The 16,576-nt window shown below is 34.0% G+C and overlaps 1 protein-coding gene across 1 annotated transcript; it reads left to right on the top strand.

The window, feature by feature from the left end:
* The first annotated feature begins 12,255 nt into the window (after window positions 1-12,255).
* Window positions 12,256-16,366, top strand: LOC132630169 (ankyrin repeat-containing protein At5g02620-like). The gene is made up of 3 exons (XM_060345749.1): window positions 12,256-12,805; window positions 13,827-14,236; window positions 15,198-16,366. Exons 1-3 carry the CDS (start codon window positions 12,472-12,474, stop codon window positions 16,077-16,079), a joined length of 1,626 nt encoding a protein of 541 aa, XP_060201732.1. The 5' UTR covers window positions 12,256-12,471; the 3' UTR covers window positions 16,080-16,366.
* The last annotated feature ends 210 nt before the right edge of the window (window positions 16,367-16,576 follow it).

The raw sequence follows: 16,576 nt of genomic DNA, 5'->3' as shown, positions 1-16,576 counted from the left end.
TTTTTTTGGGGTGGTATTTTTATTTTGTCCCTCATATTTGTGGTCTTTAAATTTTGTCCTTCGACTAAAACTCATAGGTTTCGGGTTCAAACTCCCGCTCAGTCAAAAATTTAAAAAAAAATTGCAAATTAGAATTTAAATTTCGCTATGCCCCCTCCGGCAGACTTTTAGTCATGTTTAATTAAAAGTCTGCCGGAGGGGGCAGACTTTGCCTTGAAGCATATATACGTATTTTTTTTAACTTTTCAAGGTAAACTTTTAGTAATACCTTAACTAAAAGTGTGCCCCATAAAACATAACTAAAAGTATGCCCCATAAGGCGTAAGTTTTCCTTAAGGCATAACTAAAAGTTTGTCTTATAAGACAAAGTTTAAATTTTGCTATGCCCCCTCCGGCAGACTTTTAGTTGTGTTTAACTAGAAGTCTGCCGGAGGGGGCAGACTTTTAGTTGTGTTTAACTAAAAGTCTGCCCCCTCCGGCAGACTTTGCCTTGAAGCATATATATATATATATATATTTATTTTACTTTTCAAGGTAAACTTTTAGTTATGCCTTAACTAAAAAGTGTGCCCCAAAGACATAATTAAAAGTATGCCCATAAGACGGAACTTTTCCTTAAGACATAACTTAAACTTTGCCTTATAAGGTAACGTCTACGCCTTAAGAAAAGTTCTTGCCTTATGGGGCATAATTTTGTTATGCGTTAATTAAAATTCTGCCCCATAAGGCATAACTAAACTATGTCTTAGGAAAAATTTTGCCTTATTGGGCAAACTTTTAGTTATTCCGGATCCGGCATAACTTTAGCTTTTCCTTAAAGATTGTATGCTGGATCCGGCATACACTCCCCCAGTCCTGCCTGGCGACATTATTTTTTTATTTTATGCCTGAGCTGGGGTTCAAACCCACAACTTCATGTATTCGCTCACCTTTCCAAGCAAAGGGCAAAACTTAAAGACCATAAATATGAGGGACAAAATTTAAAGATCACAAATTTGAAGGGCAAAATTTAAAGACCACCCAAAAGAAGGGCAATCCGCGCAAAAAAAATGACAATATGTTGTCTCTTTATATAAACCAATCATACAAAAACGGGTGCGCACCATTTTCACGATCCAAAGAAACAGAAACCTTTTCTATAGTTGGAAGTCCCTATCAAACAGACACTACCAGTGAAATTAGTCTAGTCAAAAACTTGTTCACACGTGAAAAAAGACTTTAATTAAGGTAAATAATTGGTAGGCCCATGCTTCAAAAGATTAGTTAAATATGGTTTATTTTGACAAAGATTTATAGTCTTCTTCTATGTGATAACAATTCTTTGTAGTTTAATCTAATAAATTGTCACATTTCCATGTTTAAAAATTATCTAATTTCATCATACGCATTTACTCTAGATAATATGACTTAAAAACTATCCGTAGGTGAATTATTTTCATCTTTGGTAATCTTAGTGGGAAGAGTTATCCGATATATGTGTTTGTGAAAGATAGCAGGTCTCCGATAAAATATTTGAGGTGTGCGTAATTTGATCCAGACACTATAATTATTAAAAAAATTGATTTGTTAAGATTTATTTGATATAAAAGTTGTCCTTTGTATGCATGAGAGAATCTGACAAAATACGTGGAACTCTACCTCGCTTTGTTTTTTGTTTTTTTTTTTATTTTTTTTTTTTATGTGTCGTAGTAAGGGTGTTTTTAATATTTTGCTTACATATTATAAGTTTTTTATTTCTTAAGCTGCCCATCCTATCAAACATTACCACATAAAATGAGACATAAGGAGTATTAAGGTAGTACTAATAGTAATAAACAATTTGACGATAAGTACAAACAACATTTCTTGTAATCTTGAAATGGTCCCACCATTAATCAGTGCACATGAGTTAATGTTTCTTGCCAATTTCTGCTATGATCCTGTCTTTTCAACTATATTCATTTTTTCAACTACCCATTTTGACGTCTCCTAAAATTAATGTGGCGTGAAAGCAGCAAAAAAACGAGAATATTGTTGGGAGAATTTTTTTCTAATTTTGTATTCATATCATGAGCTACTTATATACAAGTTAATCACCTCCTTAAATCATATTCTAATAATATCATAATTACGATTGTATTATAATTAGAGTATTACACTTCGACTAGGATTTCTTACACCAATATGACCGGTCTAATTCCGGTCATAATACCCCCTCAAGTTGGAGCATGATGACTTGCCAAGTAAAAATTCACACGCTGATTTTCTGGTGGTAACTGCTGCAAGGGACTTTTGGTGTTACACAAGAAATTATCACATGACATATAGTTAGCTAAAGGATAAGGCGTACTGAGGATTGCTGAGGAGCAAAGGGACTTTGTTTTCGGAATGTATCAGTGACATAATCGCGCAAACGAACTGATTCCCGCTTGTTACGTTTTCCTCGGTCCATTTGTTCTTCTATTCGAGTTTCTTCGGTCTGGACTTCTTCAATCCGTACTTCCTCCGTATTTGCTTCATTAAACCGGTCTCTATCGGTCTAAGTCTGTCCGGACCTCAAGTTCAGTATCTGGTGTTCGGACTTCGTCTATACCTACTCTATCAATCCGGTCATCTCTTTCGGGATCGTCGGATATTTCTCCTTCTGTTTCTCGAGTGATTAAGTTCCCCCTTGCCGCAATATTTCCTTCAGTGGGGATTGATTCTCTGGACCCTATGTTTTCGATCTAGACACCTGATTCTGCGGCAAACAGGAACTTGGTCTCGTAGAAATCTACATCCATTGAGACCAAAAATTCCTCATTTTCCAAGTCAAATGACCTCCAACCCTTCTTTCCTTAGGGGTATCCCATGAATCCACACCAATGACTTCGACTCTCAAACTTATCTCATGTTCTTTCCTTTTTGTGCGCATAACACAATGATCCCATCAGCCTCAAATGTTCATACCGTGGTACCTCCCCATATCCTTTCAACACTGAGGATGGCGTCCTACTCATCAGATACCCCGCAGTCAAAACACATTCTCCCCAAAATTTTATCGGAAGATGACCCTGAAACCTTAATGCTCGTGTCACATTAAGAATGTGACGATGTTTCCTCTCGACCCTTCCATTCTGTTGGGGTGTCCTAGATGTTTGAAAGAGAATTCATTTCGAAGAAATAATTCTTCATACATGACTTCGAACTATCTTCACTCGTTTACCAAACTGCCTATCTACCAAAGCGAGAATTTTTTTCAAGGTTTGGGACACTTCTTTATTATCAATTAGCAGAAAGATCCATACTGCTCGTGAACAATCATCCATAATAGTAAAAAAATATGAAGTACCATAGGAAGAAGGGGTCTAATACGACCCCCATAAATCACAATTAATCATCTCAAAAATATCAAAAGCTATATTATCACTTACAAGAAATACACTTGTTTGTTTGTCCCTCTGGTAGACATCGCACTCTTTATATGATCTACCACCACTCTTCTTTAGTCCTAATGCAGAAATTAATTTTGTCACTTACGCTAAAGGATGACCCAGTCGTTTGTGTCAATGATCAAACCAATCCACCGTTTCTGCCTTCATAGCTCGTATCCTCGGTATATTCCAGAAATAGTAAAGTCCACCTCGTCGTTCGCCTGTTCCAATCATCTTTCTCATGGAGGGGTCCTATATAGTACACACAACTTTGTTAAATTTTACATCACAATCCAGTAAATCAATTAGTTGCGACGCAGAACTTAATTTGCATTCAAATCCAGAACATAAAGAACATCCTTCAACCATATTTTTTATCATTTAGCCTGACTGATTCTTTAGTAGCTACCGAATTACTTCCATCCGGACACTCAGGTATGTCCGGTTGATTACACAGCTCCTCCGGATAACCTGTTACATGGTTGGTAGCCCCGAAGTCAATAATCCATGGTGTGTTTTTGGTCTTACCATCCATCTTGTCGTTTGTATTCATGTTTTGTGATTTCAACATGTGAATCACAGTCCGCCAGTCCTCGTTGTTCAATTAGTGGGGCCCTATCCGGCCTATGTTTACCGATTTCGGTTCCACTTGTTCCATCCTTGGTTACCACAATATTGGTCTGGTAGTTGCCTCTTCACCGGCCACCGGATCCCGGAACACCTTTTTGATATTGTGGCTATCCTCGACCTCGTCCCCAGCCACCTGTTCGGTCATCGGTCCCATCGCCTTGTTTATTACCAAGCCACTAATCCCGATAGCCAATAAACTACAAGCATTCGTCAACATCGTAGTTGGATCTCGTGCAATGCGTGCAAAATAAACCATTTTTTTCCCTTCACCTTATCGGGTAAGAGTATTGTCCTTACACCGCAAAAATCATAGTTTCACTTCACTCCTCTGCTTTACGTGCGACACCTTTCACACGCTCTTCTTATACCAGCTTCGAATAGACTTTGTTCAAGGATGGCAACGGGTCCTGTGCCAGTAAGTTTGACCTCACTATTCCATATATGGTCTCATCCAATCCCATAAGGAAAAGATACACCTTTTCTTCTTCTCTTTGGCCTCTAAGGCCGTTCCAAAATTGCACGTACACTTACCGCACGTAAAAGTTTGGATCTATTCGTAGTTAGCCAACTCTTCCTATAACTTAGTCAGCTTTCAAAGGTAACCTGCTATGCTCTTCCCCTTCTGCTTGCGCTCTACAAGTTCTGCCTTCAACTGCATCTGGGCACCATTTCCCCGGATGCTTGTCCGCTTCCTCTCTACGTGAGATAGTCGACTGGAAGGTCGGTTCTATGGTGTTGTGAATCCACAACACCAACAACGAGTTTATGGTCCACCAATCTTCCAGATCCAGCGACTTCTCGTTTGACTTTTTTATCGTTCCATCTACGAAGCCGAATTTCTTCCTTACTCTTAAGGTCATCCTCATGGATCTGACCCGTTCTTCATAATTCTCGCCCTTCAATTGGACTTATGTTGTCACAATTCCAGGGTTTTCATTCGACATAATGTCTTATAGAGAGATAGTTTTCCTCGGAATTCTATCTTCTTCACCGGCAACTCATTTGCCTTTATCACCGGTTGTTTCTTTGCTGTCACCTGCCATTAAGGGTGGGCGTTCGGTTGTTCAGTTCGGTTTTTTCAAAGTTCGGTTCGGTATTTTGGTTTTGATTTTTTTAAAGTGGATACCGAACACCGCACCGAATCAGTTCGGTTCTGTACGGTGTTTTGAAGTTCGGTTTCGGTTTTTTAATTCGGTTTTTTGGCATTAGTTAAGCAATAGTCACCCGTTAATAATATTCAAACTTTTCCAGCTAATCGAAGAATACTGTGACCTTAGCTATCCATCGACCAAGTTTAACACAAATAAATAGCAGCAGCCAGCAACAGCAACAGCTGTAGCAGCCAGCAACAGCAACAGCTGTAGCAGCCAGCAACAGCAGCAGTAGCAACCAGTAACAGCAGCAGCAAGCCAGCAACTACGCAACCAGTAGTTGCTGCAGTCTACAGCAGCAAAACAGTAACAACAACAGCAATTTAGGCCTGATAGTGGAGTGGAGTGTGGACTGAGTGAGGGCTTCTTATAACTGATGGCTGATATATATTATATATTGATATAAAAAAATATTATATTAAATATTCGTTTAAACAGAAAAATCGAAAATCTGAAACCGAACACCGAATTTGCTATTTAAAAAAACCAGAACCGAACCGAAACACCGAAAATCGAATACATTTGGTTTGGTTCGATTTTTCGATTTTCGGTATTTATACCCACCCCTACCTGCCATTGTTTATATGTATATAGGGTTTCGTGTTCTTTCTAACAAGGCTCTGATACCATGCTAAAATTAATGTGGCGTGAAAGCAGTATAGTGGGAGAATTTCTTCTGTCTTTGTATTCGCATAATGACCTCCTTATATAAGTTAGTCAACTCCTTAAACTCTATTCTAATAAGGTAACCCTATTCTAATACGACTACAAATTCTATATTACCATAATTACAATTGTACTATAATTAGGTTATTACACTTAGACTAGGATTTCTTACACTGACATGACCGGTCTAATTCCAGTCATAATAACTTCTTAATTTTGCTTTCTTATAGTGCTCAATTGTGCTTAAGCACTTTTAAGTAGGCTGCACTACTAGAAATAGAGGTTTTTCCTAATAAAACATGATTTTCTCACCTCATTCTAACCGAACCAGCTTACAGGGAAAACGCATGGTGAAAAACAGGTCCCATTGCAATGCTTCAAAACTTTCTAATTTTTCCGTGTGAAAATACTATTATTGAAGTTTTTCCCACCGACAATTAGTGAGAATGGTCACTAATCATTTTTCAATGGAAAATTTCAGTAGGAAAATAATGATTTTTTAGTAGCGTCGGATTATCAAATTCTGAATCTTGAATACTCTGAGGATCTTATGCATAAATTTTTAATTATTGTAGAAAAAAATGAAACAAATCTGAATTAGTAATATGCATTATTCTGCCCAATAATGTTGTCTCTTTTTATAATCATACAAACCATGTTCACGATCCAAAAAGCACTGAAACCTTTTCTATATTTGGAAGTCCCTTTCCAACATAATTTGTAAAAATTAGTTAAAAAATTGTTCGCACTTGCAAAAAGTCTTTAAAGTAAAAGATTGGTTAATCTGATTTATTTTTTATGAAGATTTATTTTGTTGTTGTTGTTGTATTTATTTCCTCCGTCCCATTTATCTGGTGCATTTTTTCTTTTTGATCAATCCCAGTCACAAAAAATGAAATTGTCAAATATTTTATATTTGAAAGCTTTTAATCTTATCATTTCCCTTTAACTTTCATGAAATGACTTGTTATGACCATTTGACATAAAAGTTCGCCTTTTTATATGAAGGAAAGAATATGAAAGGACACGCGGAATTCTCGTGTAACACATCTAATATATATGGGTTCTTCTTAACTCAGTAAATTTAGCTTAGATTTTATATATGTGTTTAACCAATTATTAAGTAAATGTAAACAATAAATTTTGAACTCAATAAATTGAATGAGTTACGGTAGAATTCTTACTCGAATCCATAATGCTCACAATTGAGAGGAAAACTGAATTCTGAAAGGGCAAGGAGATCACGCTTTTAGGTTTCAAATAATAATAATAATAATAATAATAATAATATCACTTTTTTTTTATTTATGTCCTAATTTGACCTTAATTTGGTTTGCCTTAACTCACTATAAATATAAGAGATCGTGCTTTTAGGTTTTCATTCACTATTCACAAAGATAGAGAGATCGAAATAAAGACCTTTTAAGTATTGGTGTGTGTGTGATGGAATTGCTCAAACCCCATAAGCTGATTTTTGCAGGCTTAAAAAATGTGACGAGGGATCGCCTGATGAGGAAGCTGCGCAGTGAACCTGATAACTAATGTTTGAGGACATCATCCATCTCATTTCCATCTTCTATGCTTGTAGCTATTACTACAAATGTCAACTTATGTTCTATAGTTATGTTTCTAGTTCTAACTATATAGAAGCACCAGTCCGTGTGCTTTTTCGTCGTCAAATTTTGGGCCCCATATTAAAAACAGGCCCATAAAAAAAATTGTAAAAAGAAAAATGTGAGCCCTATATATATTAAACAACAATTAATATAAAAAAAATTGTGGACCCTTCTATATTAGTAGTAATATATTCGTTCCAATTTAATTAAAAAAAATTGTGGGCCCCATATATATTAAATAACAACTAATATTAAAAAAATAGTGCAAATTAATAATGTCAAAAAAAAAGTGCACCCCATATTAAAAAATCAAACAATATTCATGTAATTTCCAAAGTATCTCATTAAGTTAATAATGATGGATTCATTGCCACGTGCGTATTCGTAGCAAACACTAATATAATAAAGTTTTAAATACGGAGCACAAACTATAATGTTATATTAATCGTGTTTTGAACATAGTATCCCATATTGACAAAATCAAGCAATATATATATATATATATATATATATATATATATATATATATATATATATATATAAGTGAATCCCATATTAAAAAAACAAATAATGTCAAAAAAAAGGTGCAAAAATAATTGTGGGCCCCATAATTCTAATATATATATATGCATAAAAATAGTGCAAATTAATAATGTCAAAAAAAAGTGCACCCCGTATTAAAAAATCAAACAATATTCATGTAATTTTCAAAGTATCTCATTAAGGCAATAATGATGGATTCATTGCCCCGTGTGTATTCGTAGCAAACACTAATATAATAAAGTTTTAAATACGGAGCACAAACTACAATATTATATTAATCATGTTTTGAACATAGTATCCCATATTGACAAAATCAAGCAATATACAAAAAAAAAAAAGTGAATCCCATAAATAAGCAATGTCAAAAAAAAAAGTGCAGACTTTGTATTCGTAGCAAACACTAATATAATAAAGTTTTAGATATGGAACACAAATTACAATGTCATATCAATCGTGTTTTGAACATAGTATGTATATATATATATATATATATATATATATATATATATATATATATATATATATATATATATATATATATATGCATAAAAATTGTGCAAACTAATAATGTATCAAGCAATATAAAAAAAAAATGAACCCCATATTAAAAAAAATATAATGTTAAAAAAAAAGTGCTGGCTTTGTATTCGTAGCAAACACTAATATAATAAAGTTTTAGATACGGAGCACAAATTACAATGTTATATTAATCGTGTTTTGAACATAGTATATGTATATATATTATATGCATAAAAATAGTACAAACTAATAATGTCCAAAAAAAAAGTGTGGACACCATAATTCTAATATATATATATATATATATATATCCGTTCCAATTTAATTAAAAAAAAAATGTGGGCCCCATATATATTAAACAACAACTAATATTAAAAAAATAATGCAAATTAATAATGTCAAAAAAAAAGTGCACCCCATATTAAAAAATCAAACAATATTCATGTAATTTTCAAAGTATCTCATTAAGTCAATAATGATGGATTCATTGCCACGTGCGTATTCGTAACAAACACTAATATAATAAAGTTTTAAATACGGAACACAAACTATAATGTTATATTAATCGTGTTTTGAACATAGTATCCCATATTGATAAAATCAAGCAATATATATATATATAAAAAAAAGTGAATCCCTTATTAAAAAAACAAACAATGTCAAAAAACAAAAGTGCAAAAAAACAATGTGGGCCCCATAATTCTAATATATATATATATATATATATATATATATATATATAGTACAAATTAATAATGTCAAAAAAAAAGTGCACTCCATATTAAAAAATCAAACAATATTCATGTAATTTCCAAAGTATCTCATTAAGTCAATAATGATGGATTCATTGCCACGTGCGTATCAATCCATTAGTGGGAGCAAATGAAATTGTTTTTCTTCAAAAAGTTAAGTAGTCAAACCATACAGTTTATTTTTATTTTTATTTTTTTTATTTTTTATATTAGCCTGAGATCTAATCTAGATATTAAACAGTTGTATTTGCTATTCCGCCATGTCATTTATTTGTTATGTTCACTAAAATAAATATACTTAAAATATTTATATTTTAAAATAAGATAGAATTTAATTACTTCTTTATTTTTATTCTTACTCTAATAAATGTGAAAAGAGATTAATGTCGTAACAAAAAATATATCAAATGGAGATCAAATAATGAATAAGATAAATTAGTCAAATTACAATTCTAATAGACGTTTTCTTAAAAAACCATGCAAAAGATAACATGACAAGTAAAATGAGCTAAACTGAGAATATTTACCAAAAATTAAAAAATAGTATTTCTTCGTTTAAATAGAAAATCAATTTTTACTTTGTTTCGTCTTAAACATGTAAAATTAATTTAATAATTTGAATTAGAATTATCCAAATCAAAATTTGGTAAATTAAACAAGTCTTCTCTTTTAAAAAATATTAATAAATTTGCCTATTTTGTATTCGTAGCAAAAATTAATATAATAAAATTTTAGATACGGAGCACAAACTACAATGTTATATTAATCGTGTTTTGAACATCATATATACTCTATACATACATACATACACACACACACACACACACACACACACACACACATATATATATATATATATATAATCACTATTCAAAGACAACTACATACATATAAATGCACTATAATCTAAAGTGTTGGGACCGTGCGCAGCACGGGCATAGGCCGTCTAGTTTCTTAGAAATGTGGGGTTACTGATATATATTTTACTTTTACTAAGAAAATCATAGAGAATGTTATCCCTATAGGTTATGTGTAGAGGTGTCAATATGGGCTGACCCAGCCCAACCCAACCAAGCCCTAAAGAGTCAAACAATTAAATGGGCTAGGACGGGCTGACCCTTTTAATTGAAGGGCCTGCAAAATGGCAGCCCAACCTAGCCCTAAGCGGGCCGCGAGCTAGGACGGGCCAGCTCTTTAAGTTTTTTCGTCTTCCGAAATAACATTTTCTAAGTGATTTTTGGTACAATTTGAACATGAAACTTTTGCAATACGAAATAAAATCTTCTACCACCCATTCTTGCTCAAATTCATATCATAGAAGAAAAAAATTTAAGAGAAAAAATATAAATTATTATTTTTGATCACTAATTCAGATCAGGTTCAAAAAATTCTAAGTGGGTGTTTGGCCATAAAAATTATTCACTTTTTTCCGGAATTTTTTTCACTTTTTTTACTTTTAGCGTTTGGCCATAAAAATTATTCATTTTTTTTCCGGAGTTATATTCCGGAATACTGAAAACAAGAAAAACTTGTTTTTCAAAAAATTTCAACTTTTTTCACTTTTTTACACTACATTTCACCAAAAACTACAATTTCAAAAATTATGGTCAAACATAACTCCAACTCCAACTCCAAAAATTCCAAAAAAAGTGCAAACGTTTTTGGTATTTAAACAGGCCCTAAGACTAAAAAGTATTATTCTAGTTTCTAATTTACTACTTAGTAGTAAGTACATTCTTTTTTTTCTCATCACTTTTTATCTTTTTGTTTAATTTACTTATATTTTTTTTTTAAAATTAATCAATTTATTATTCTTTTCTGGCCTCAAGGGTTGGCCTCAGCCCAACCCTTGAGGCCGGCGGGCCAAGAGAGGCTGGACTTTTGAGCCTCACTTCTATATGGGTCAAAGAAATCCTAGCCCAACCCTACTTAAATAAAGGGTTGGATTGGGTCGGTCTCGCGGGCCAAACCCATATTGACAGCTCTAGTTATGTGTTGAAATGACACTTAATTAGAGTTTTTGACCCAAAAAAAAAAAAAAAAAATCCATAATGCTCATCAAATCTTGAACTCCCACACCTTACAACTTGCACCACCTCTCTTTTGATTGTGAGTGGTAAAAGTAATTTTGGAATTGTACATAATATTTAGCATATTTGTCAAAACTTTTTATTTCTTTCTTGAACTTCGCGTCCATAAAAAATATTGCCAGGTAAATAATATGATAATATAAGCGACCTTTTGAATAGTGCTCAGTTGTGTTTAAGCGTTTCTCGAGTATGAAGACTATCAAATTCTGAATCTCAAATAAGGATCTTAATTCATATTGCATAATTTTTCAATAGTATTTAAAGAAAAAGAGACACATCTTAATATACTTTATTTTCAAGAACTGACCCCACCATTATGTTTTTCATTTAATAAAATCAGACCACTGATTGCTTTCTAGAAATGAGTTGACTTTCTTTCTCTTTCCTAGTTGAAAGTCCTTGTATTTTACTGGATTCATGCCTCATGGTGAAAATGATGGACCAAGCGTGTGGACCAACTTAGCCAAAAAAAAAAAAAAAAAAACTAGTGGACATTAAGCTATATCTAAAATCCATTGTGTTAGTGTTAAAAAATAGATATATTTTGCCCATGTCATAGATAAGTAGAAAATTAGAGCACTTACTTTTTTGATTTCCATCCTATCCGGTACCATATTGAACTCAAACTGAATATGGGTTCCCACCGATAAATCGGGGTATCAATAGATAAAAACCGACCGAACTAAATCGTACTAAACCGATTATCAAATCTTTTTAAAATAAAAGCATACGTGTCATATAAATCTATAACTGCACCGCATAATTAAGGTAGGTTCTTAATTTTATAAAAAAAAATCAAAAAAAAATCATACTGAATTATTTTTAACTATTTTATATAGTAAGCCTAAATATAACCAAACATTATTGTTTTTCCTTCGGCCTTAGACAACGCCTACAAGCCAACAGATAATTATTCGGTCCATATTTAGGATAAAATGCTCCCTAAAATAGGCTTGTTTACCCAAGATTCAAACTCGAAACTTCTAATTACCGACAGCCGCAACCCTGGTTGCTTTGAGCACTTATTATATTACATGTTGACTTTAAAGACTTTGATACAATAAAAGGGGAAACTTTTAAAGAACTGTTAGAAATTTTAGCTGAAAGTAATAATGGATTCCTCTGTTGAGCAGCAAAAAGTTCCTGTGAAGAAGATGACTAAACAGTTAACAGGAAAAAGAGGAGACACACAAATCCATTCAGTTGTAAGAAGTGGGAATCTTGAAGTGGCTTTAGAGATCATTAATGGATGTGATGAAGGAGAACTGGTTGAATTGTTGTCTAAACAGAACCAATCTAATGAAACTGCTCTTTATGTTGCTGCTGAATCTGGTCATTTGGTTTTAGTGAAAGAGTTGATCAAGTATTATGATATTGGTTCAGCTAGTATAAAGGCTAGAAATGGATATGATGCATTTCATGTTGCTGCTAAACAGGGTGACTTTGGTAAGTATTTTATCTTAGTGGTTTCTTATTATCCTTTGCTGACTCCAATTTATTTGGAATTGAGGTATAGCAATAGTTGTTGTTGTTGTTGTTGTTGTTGTTATGGTTTGCCATTATCCTGACATCTATGAACTTATGAAATTTCTCATAAGCATCCAACAGTGTGGCCTAACACTCCATGAAGTAAGTAAAACCCGTGGAAAACCAGGGTCCAAATCCTTATAGAGTAAAAACAAAATCCTTGTGAGTACCGGTAGAACAATATTGATCTTAGCTGTTTTTCCATATGCTGTCATCTATGAACTTATGAAATTTCTTATATTGAGTGAAAAAGCATAGGAGCTCCCCCAGTCTATTCTACGAAATATTTTAATTTTACCTTGTGTTATACTTTGTGGTAATTCGTACCTTTGCCGTTAACAAATCCTCTCGTATTTGCTCTTGATTTTAAAGGATCAGTGTGGACTAGGTAAATTACACATGTCAGGATACTCTGAGAACCCAAATTCACCCTTCTGCTTTTGACTTTGACCTCCAAATTACCACCCACTATAAATTAGGTTGGAGCTCTGTTAAGTTCTAGTCAAATACAGGATGATTTGCTAACAACAAGGGTATGAATAAAAATATTTCGTATAGTGGTGACTGCAGTTGCGGATCTAGAATTTTCACTCAGGAGGTTCGAAAAAAAAAACAAAAGCCAAATATCAAAAATAATGTTGTCAATGGGAATTGAACCTAGGACACATGACAATTTTGAACTCCCTAGACCGCTTGAGCTAACCTTTTGCATTTATTCAGGGTGTTCAAAAGTCAATATATGTACATAAATATAGAAAATTTACCCTATATACATTGTAATTTTTTGTCGAGGGTGTTCACCCGCCCCTGGTGGAGAGGTATTTTTGCCCCTTTTTCTATTTAAAATTAGATTTTCCTTATATCCTTAGCTGTGATTCTATTTCAACTAGCAATGAAGTTTTGATCAAGATACTAAAAGGTTGAATTTTTTTGGTGGCAGAAATGGTGAAGGTACTATTGGAGGCATTTCCTCAGCTATCAGTTACATTTGATCAGTCAAATTCCACAGCATTGCACACTGCTTCTGCACAAGGCCATATTGAAGTTGTCAATTTCCTGTTGGAGACTAATAGCAGTTTAGCCACAATACCGAAGAACAATGGCAAAACGGCACTTCATGCTTCAGCAAGAAATGGGCATGTTGCAGTTGTGAAGGCGCTTTTAAGCAAAGAAGAAGGGATTCTAAATTGGATAGATAAAAAGGGACAAACTGCTCTTCATATGGCTGTCAAAGGCCAAAGTGTTGATGTGGTTAATGAGCTTATTCAATCAGATTCTACTTTGGCTACAATTATTGATGGAAAGGGTAATACTGCCTTGCATATTGCAACGCGAAAAGGCCGCATAGAGGTAATTTCTAATCTGTATGCTATAATCGCGTTTCATTTTATATGGAGGTGTTTGACTGACATGGAATTTAAGAACCAAAAAAAAAAAAAAACTCTTGTTGCATAAGCCAAACATGTATAGCACAAAAATAATCATATGTTTTCTCTGTCAGGCTTTCCTAAGCTAATTTTCTGTTATACTTGCCATAGAGTCCATTATTTACACGATTTCTTTTATGTTCAGATTAGAACATTATAATCTTCTTTTAAAAGCTCAACATAGATGATTGAATCTGTACGGCCGTCTTAGTCTCTCTTACAGAGAAAGAAGAACTTCCTGGTGCTTGTATAATGTTATCGTCTTTCTTTCATGCCCATAAATGAATGTTAGAACTCTAATGAACGCTGTACACATCTCTCATCAGTATCTCCAGAAGCAGACATAATTAGTTAATGTGGAAATTTAGAGTTGATAATAATATAGGCTTATTTTTTGTGCTGATATGCCACCAATCTGCAACACTATGTTTTATTCCTACCATTATCAATTAGCAGCATTTTATGACTCGAAAGAATGTCTCAGTTTGGCATCTGGCTTGCTTTTAGAACCTCAAATACTAAAGAATTAAAGGGCATCTGGATATATGAGAGAGAGATGACTTGATGTAGTGGTTGAACACTTGAAATTCAATAAAATATGCTGGTGTGCCTAAAATTTACAACACAAGCTTCTCCATATTCCGCACGAAAATTTTGATTGGTTACGCATATTTTTGGTTGTGCACACATTTGGTTGACCATGTACCTTTACCAAGTATTAGTCAGGTCTACTGACAGTGTCAAGAATTTTTTATACCTTCAGTTAAAGTCCTTGTTAAGAAACTTCAAGTGTACCTAATAGAAGCAATCTTTTAAAGGTAAATAAAAATCCTCAAAGATGGTTTAATTCTTCGGCTAAGTACTATCCATATAATTTGATGCAGATCGTTCAAGCATTGGTGAAGGACAAAAGAATGAAGTGGGATGCGATTAATAAATCTGGTGAGACAGCTCTTGACATTGCTGAGAAAGCACGAAATTCAGAGATAACAACAATTCTAAAAGAACACGGTGTCCTGACTGCAAAGGACATGAAACTAGCATTACCAACACGTTCAGCCAAAGAACTGAAACAAAGTGTTAGTGACATAAAACACGATGTTCACTACCAGCTCGAGCACACTTTCCAAACACAAAAAAGAGTGAAAAACATAGCGAAGCGCCTCAACAAAATGCACTCGGAAGGGCTCAACAACGCAATGAGTTCCACCACGGTCGTCGCCGTTCTTATTGCCACCGTTGCTTTTGCTGCCATATTTAATCTACCAGGTCAATATACCGACAACCCTAAGAATATACCTCCCGGATACTCATTAGGAGAAGGAAGGATTGCTCCTCAACCGCCTTTCGTGATTTTCTTCATATTCGACTCTCTTGCACTCTTCATATCATTAGCTGTCGTGGTGGTTCAAACATCAATTGTGGTCGTTGAAAGACGAGCCAAAAAGCAAATGATGTCAATTATCAACAAGCTAATGTGGATGGCTTGTGTATTCGTGTCCGTAGCGTATCTTGCATTGTCTTATATAGTTGTAGGTAAAGAAGAGAGATGGATGGCAAGTGCAGTAGCTTTTATGGGAACTTTTATAATGGTCGCAACGCTAGGGACACTGTGTTATTGGGTAGTTATGCATCGGATTGAGTCTTCGAATTTGAGAAGTCAACGGAAATCTGCTCGGAGTAGCAAATCGTTGTCACGGTCCATATCGGTCATGTCAGAATTAGAGATCCCTGAAGACGAGTATAAGAAACTATATGCTATATAGTTCTTCTATGCCTTGTATCTAGCTGTTAGCCAATGTATATTCTTGTGTTATTATAATTTTTGATCCTTACACTTCAAGCTTCAATGCAGTTGCTCTAAAGTATATGAGCAAGATAATGGGAAGCGTAGGATTTTTAGCATTATGCTTCTTGGATTTATGAGCATTTTACATTTGTCATTTTACATTTGTAGTGCTGGTCCAAGTGAAAAACAGTGTAGTATATGAGCAAGATAAGTGAACTGTAGAATGCTCTACTAGAATTTTGAGCAATCTTACTACTGTGTACAGATCATCGGTTTCCAACTTTGTAACTGTTGGAAAACTTACTGTGATCATGAACCTTGCAGTAAATTTTCGAACAATCTCATAGCTTGAAGCATGTCAATTAAGACACTGTCCTTAAGGATATTTCACCCAATATATGTGTATCCCTCAGGATTCAACAAGCTCTTCGAGTACAAAACTAGGAGCCGGAATCTAACAAAGATTTAAGTAAT

This window comes from Lycium barbarum, chromosome 3, assembly GCF_019175385.1.
Source record: "Lycium barbarum isolate Lr01 chromosome 3, ASM1917538v2, whole genome shotgun sequence".
Taxonomy (NCBI): Eukaryota; Viridiplantae; Streptophyta; class Magnoliopsida; order Solanales; family Solanaceae; genus Lycium; species Lycium barbarum.
Note: the sequence above shows the minus strand (reverse complement) of the source record. Positions and strands in the feature narration are given on the sequence as shown.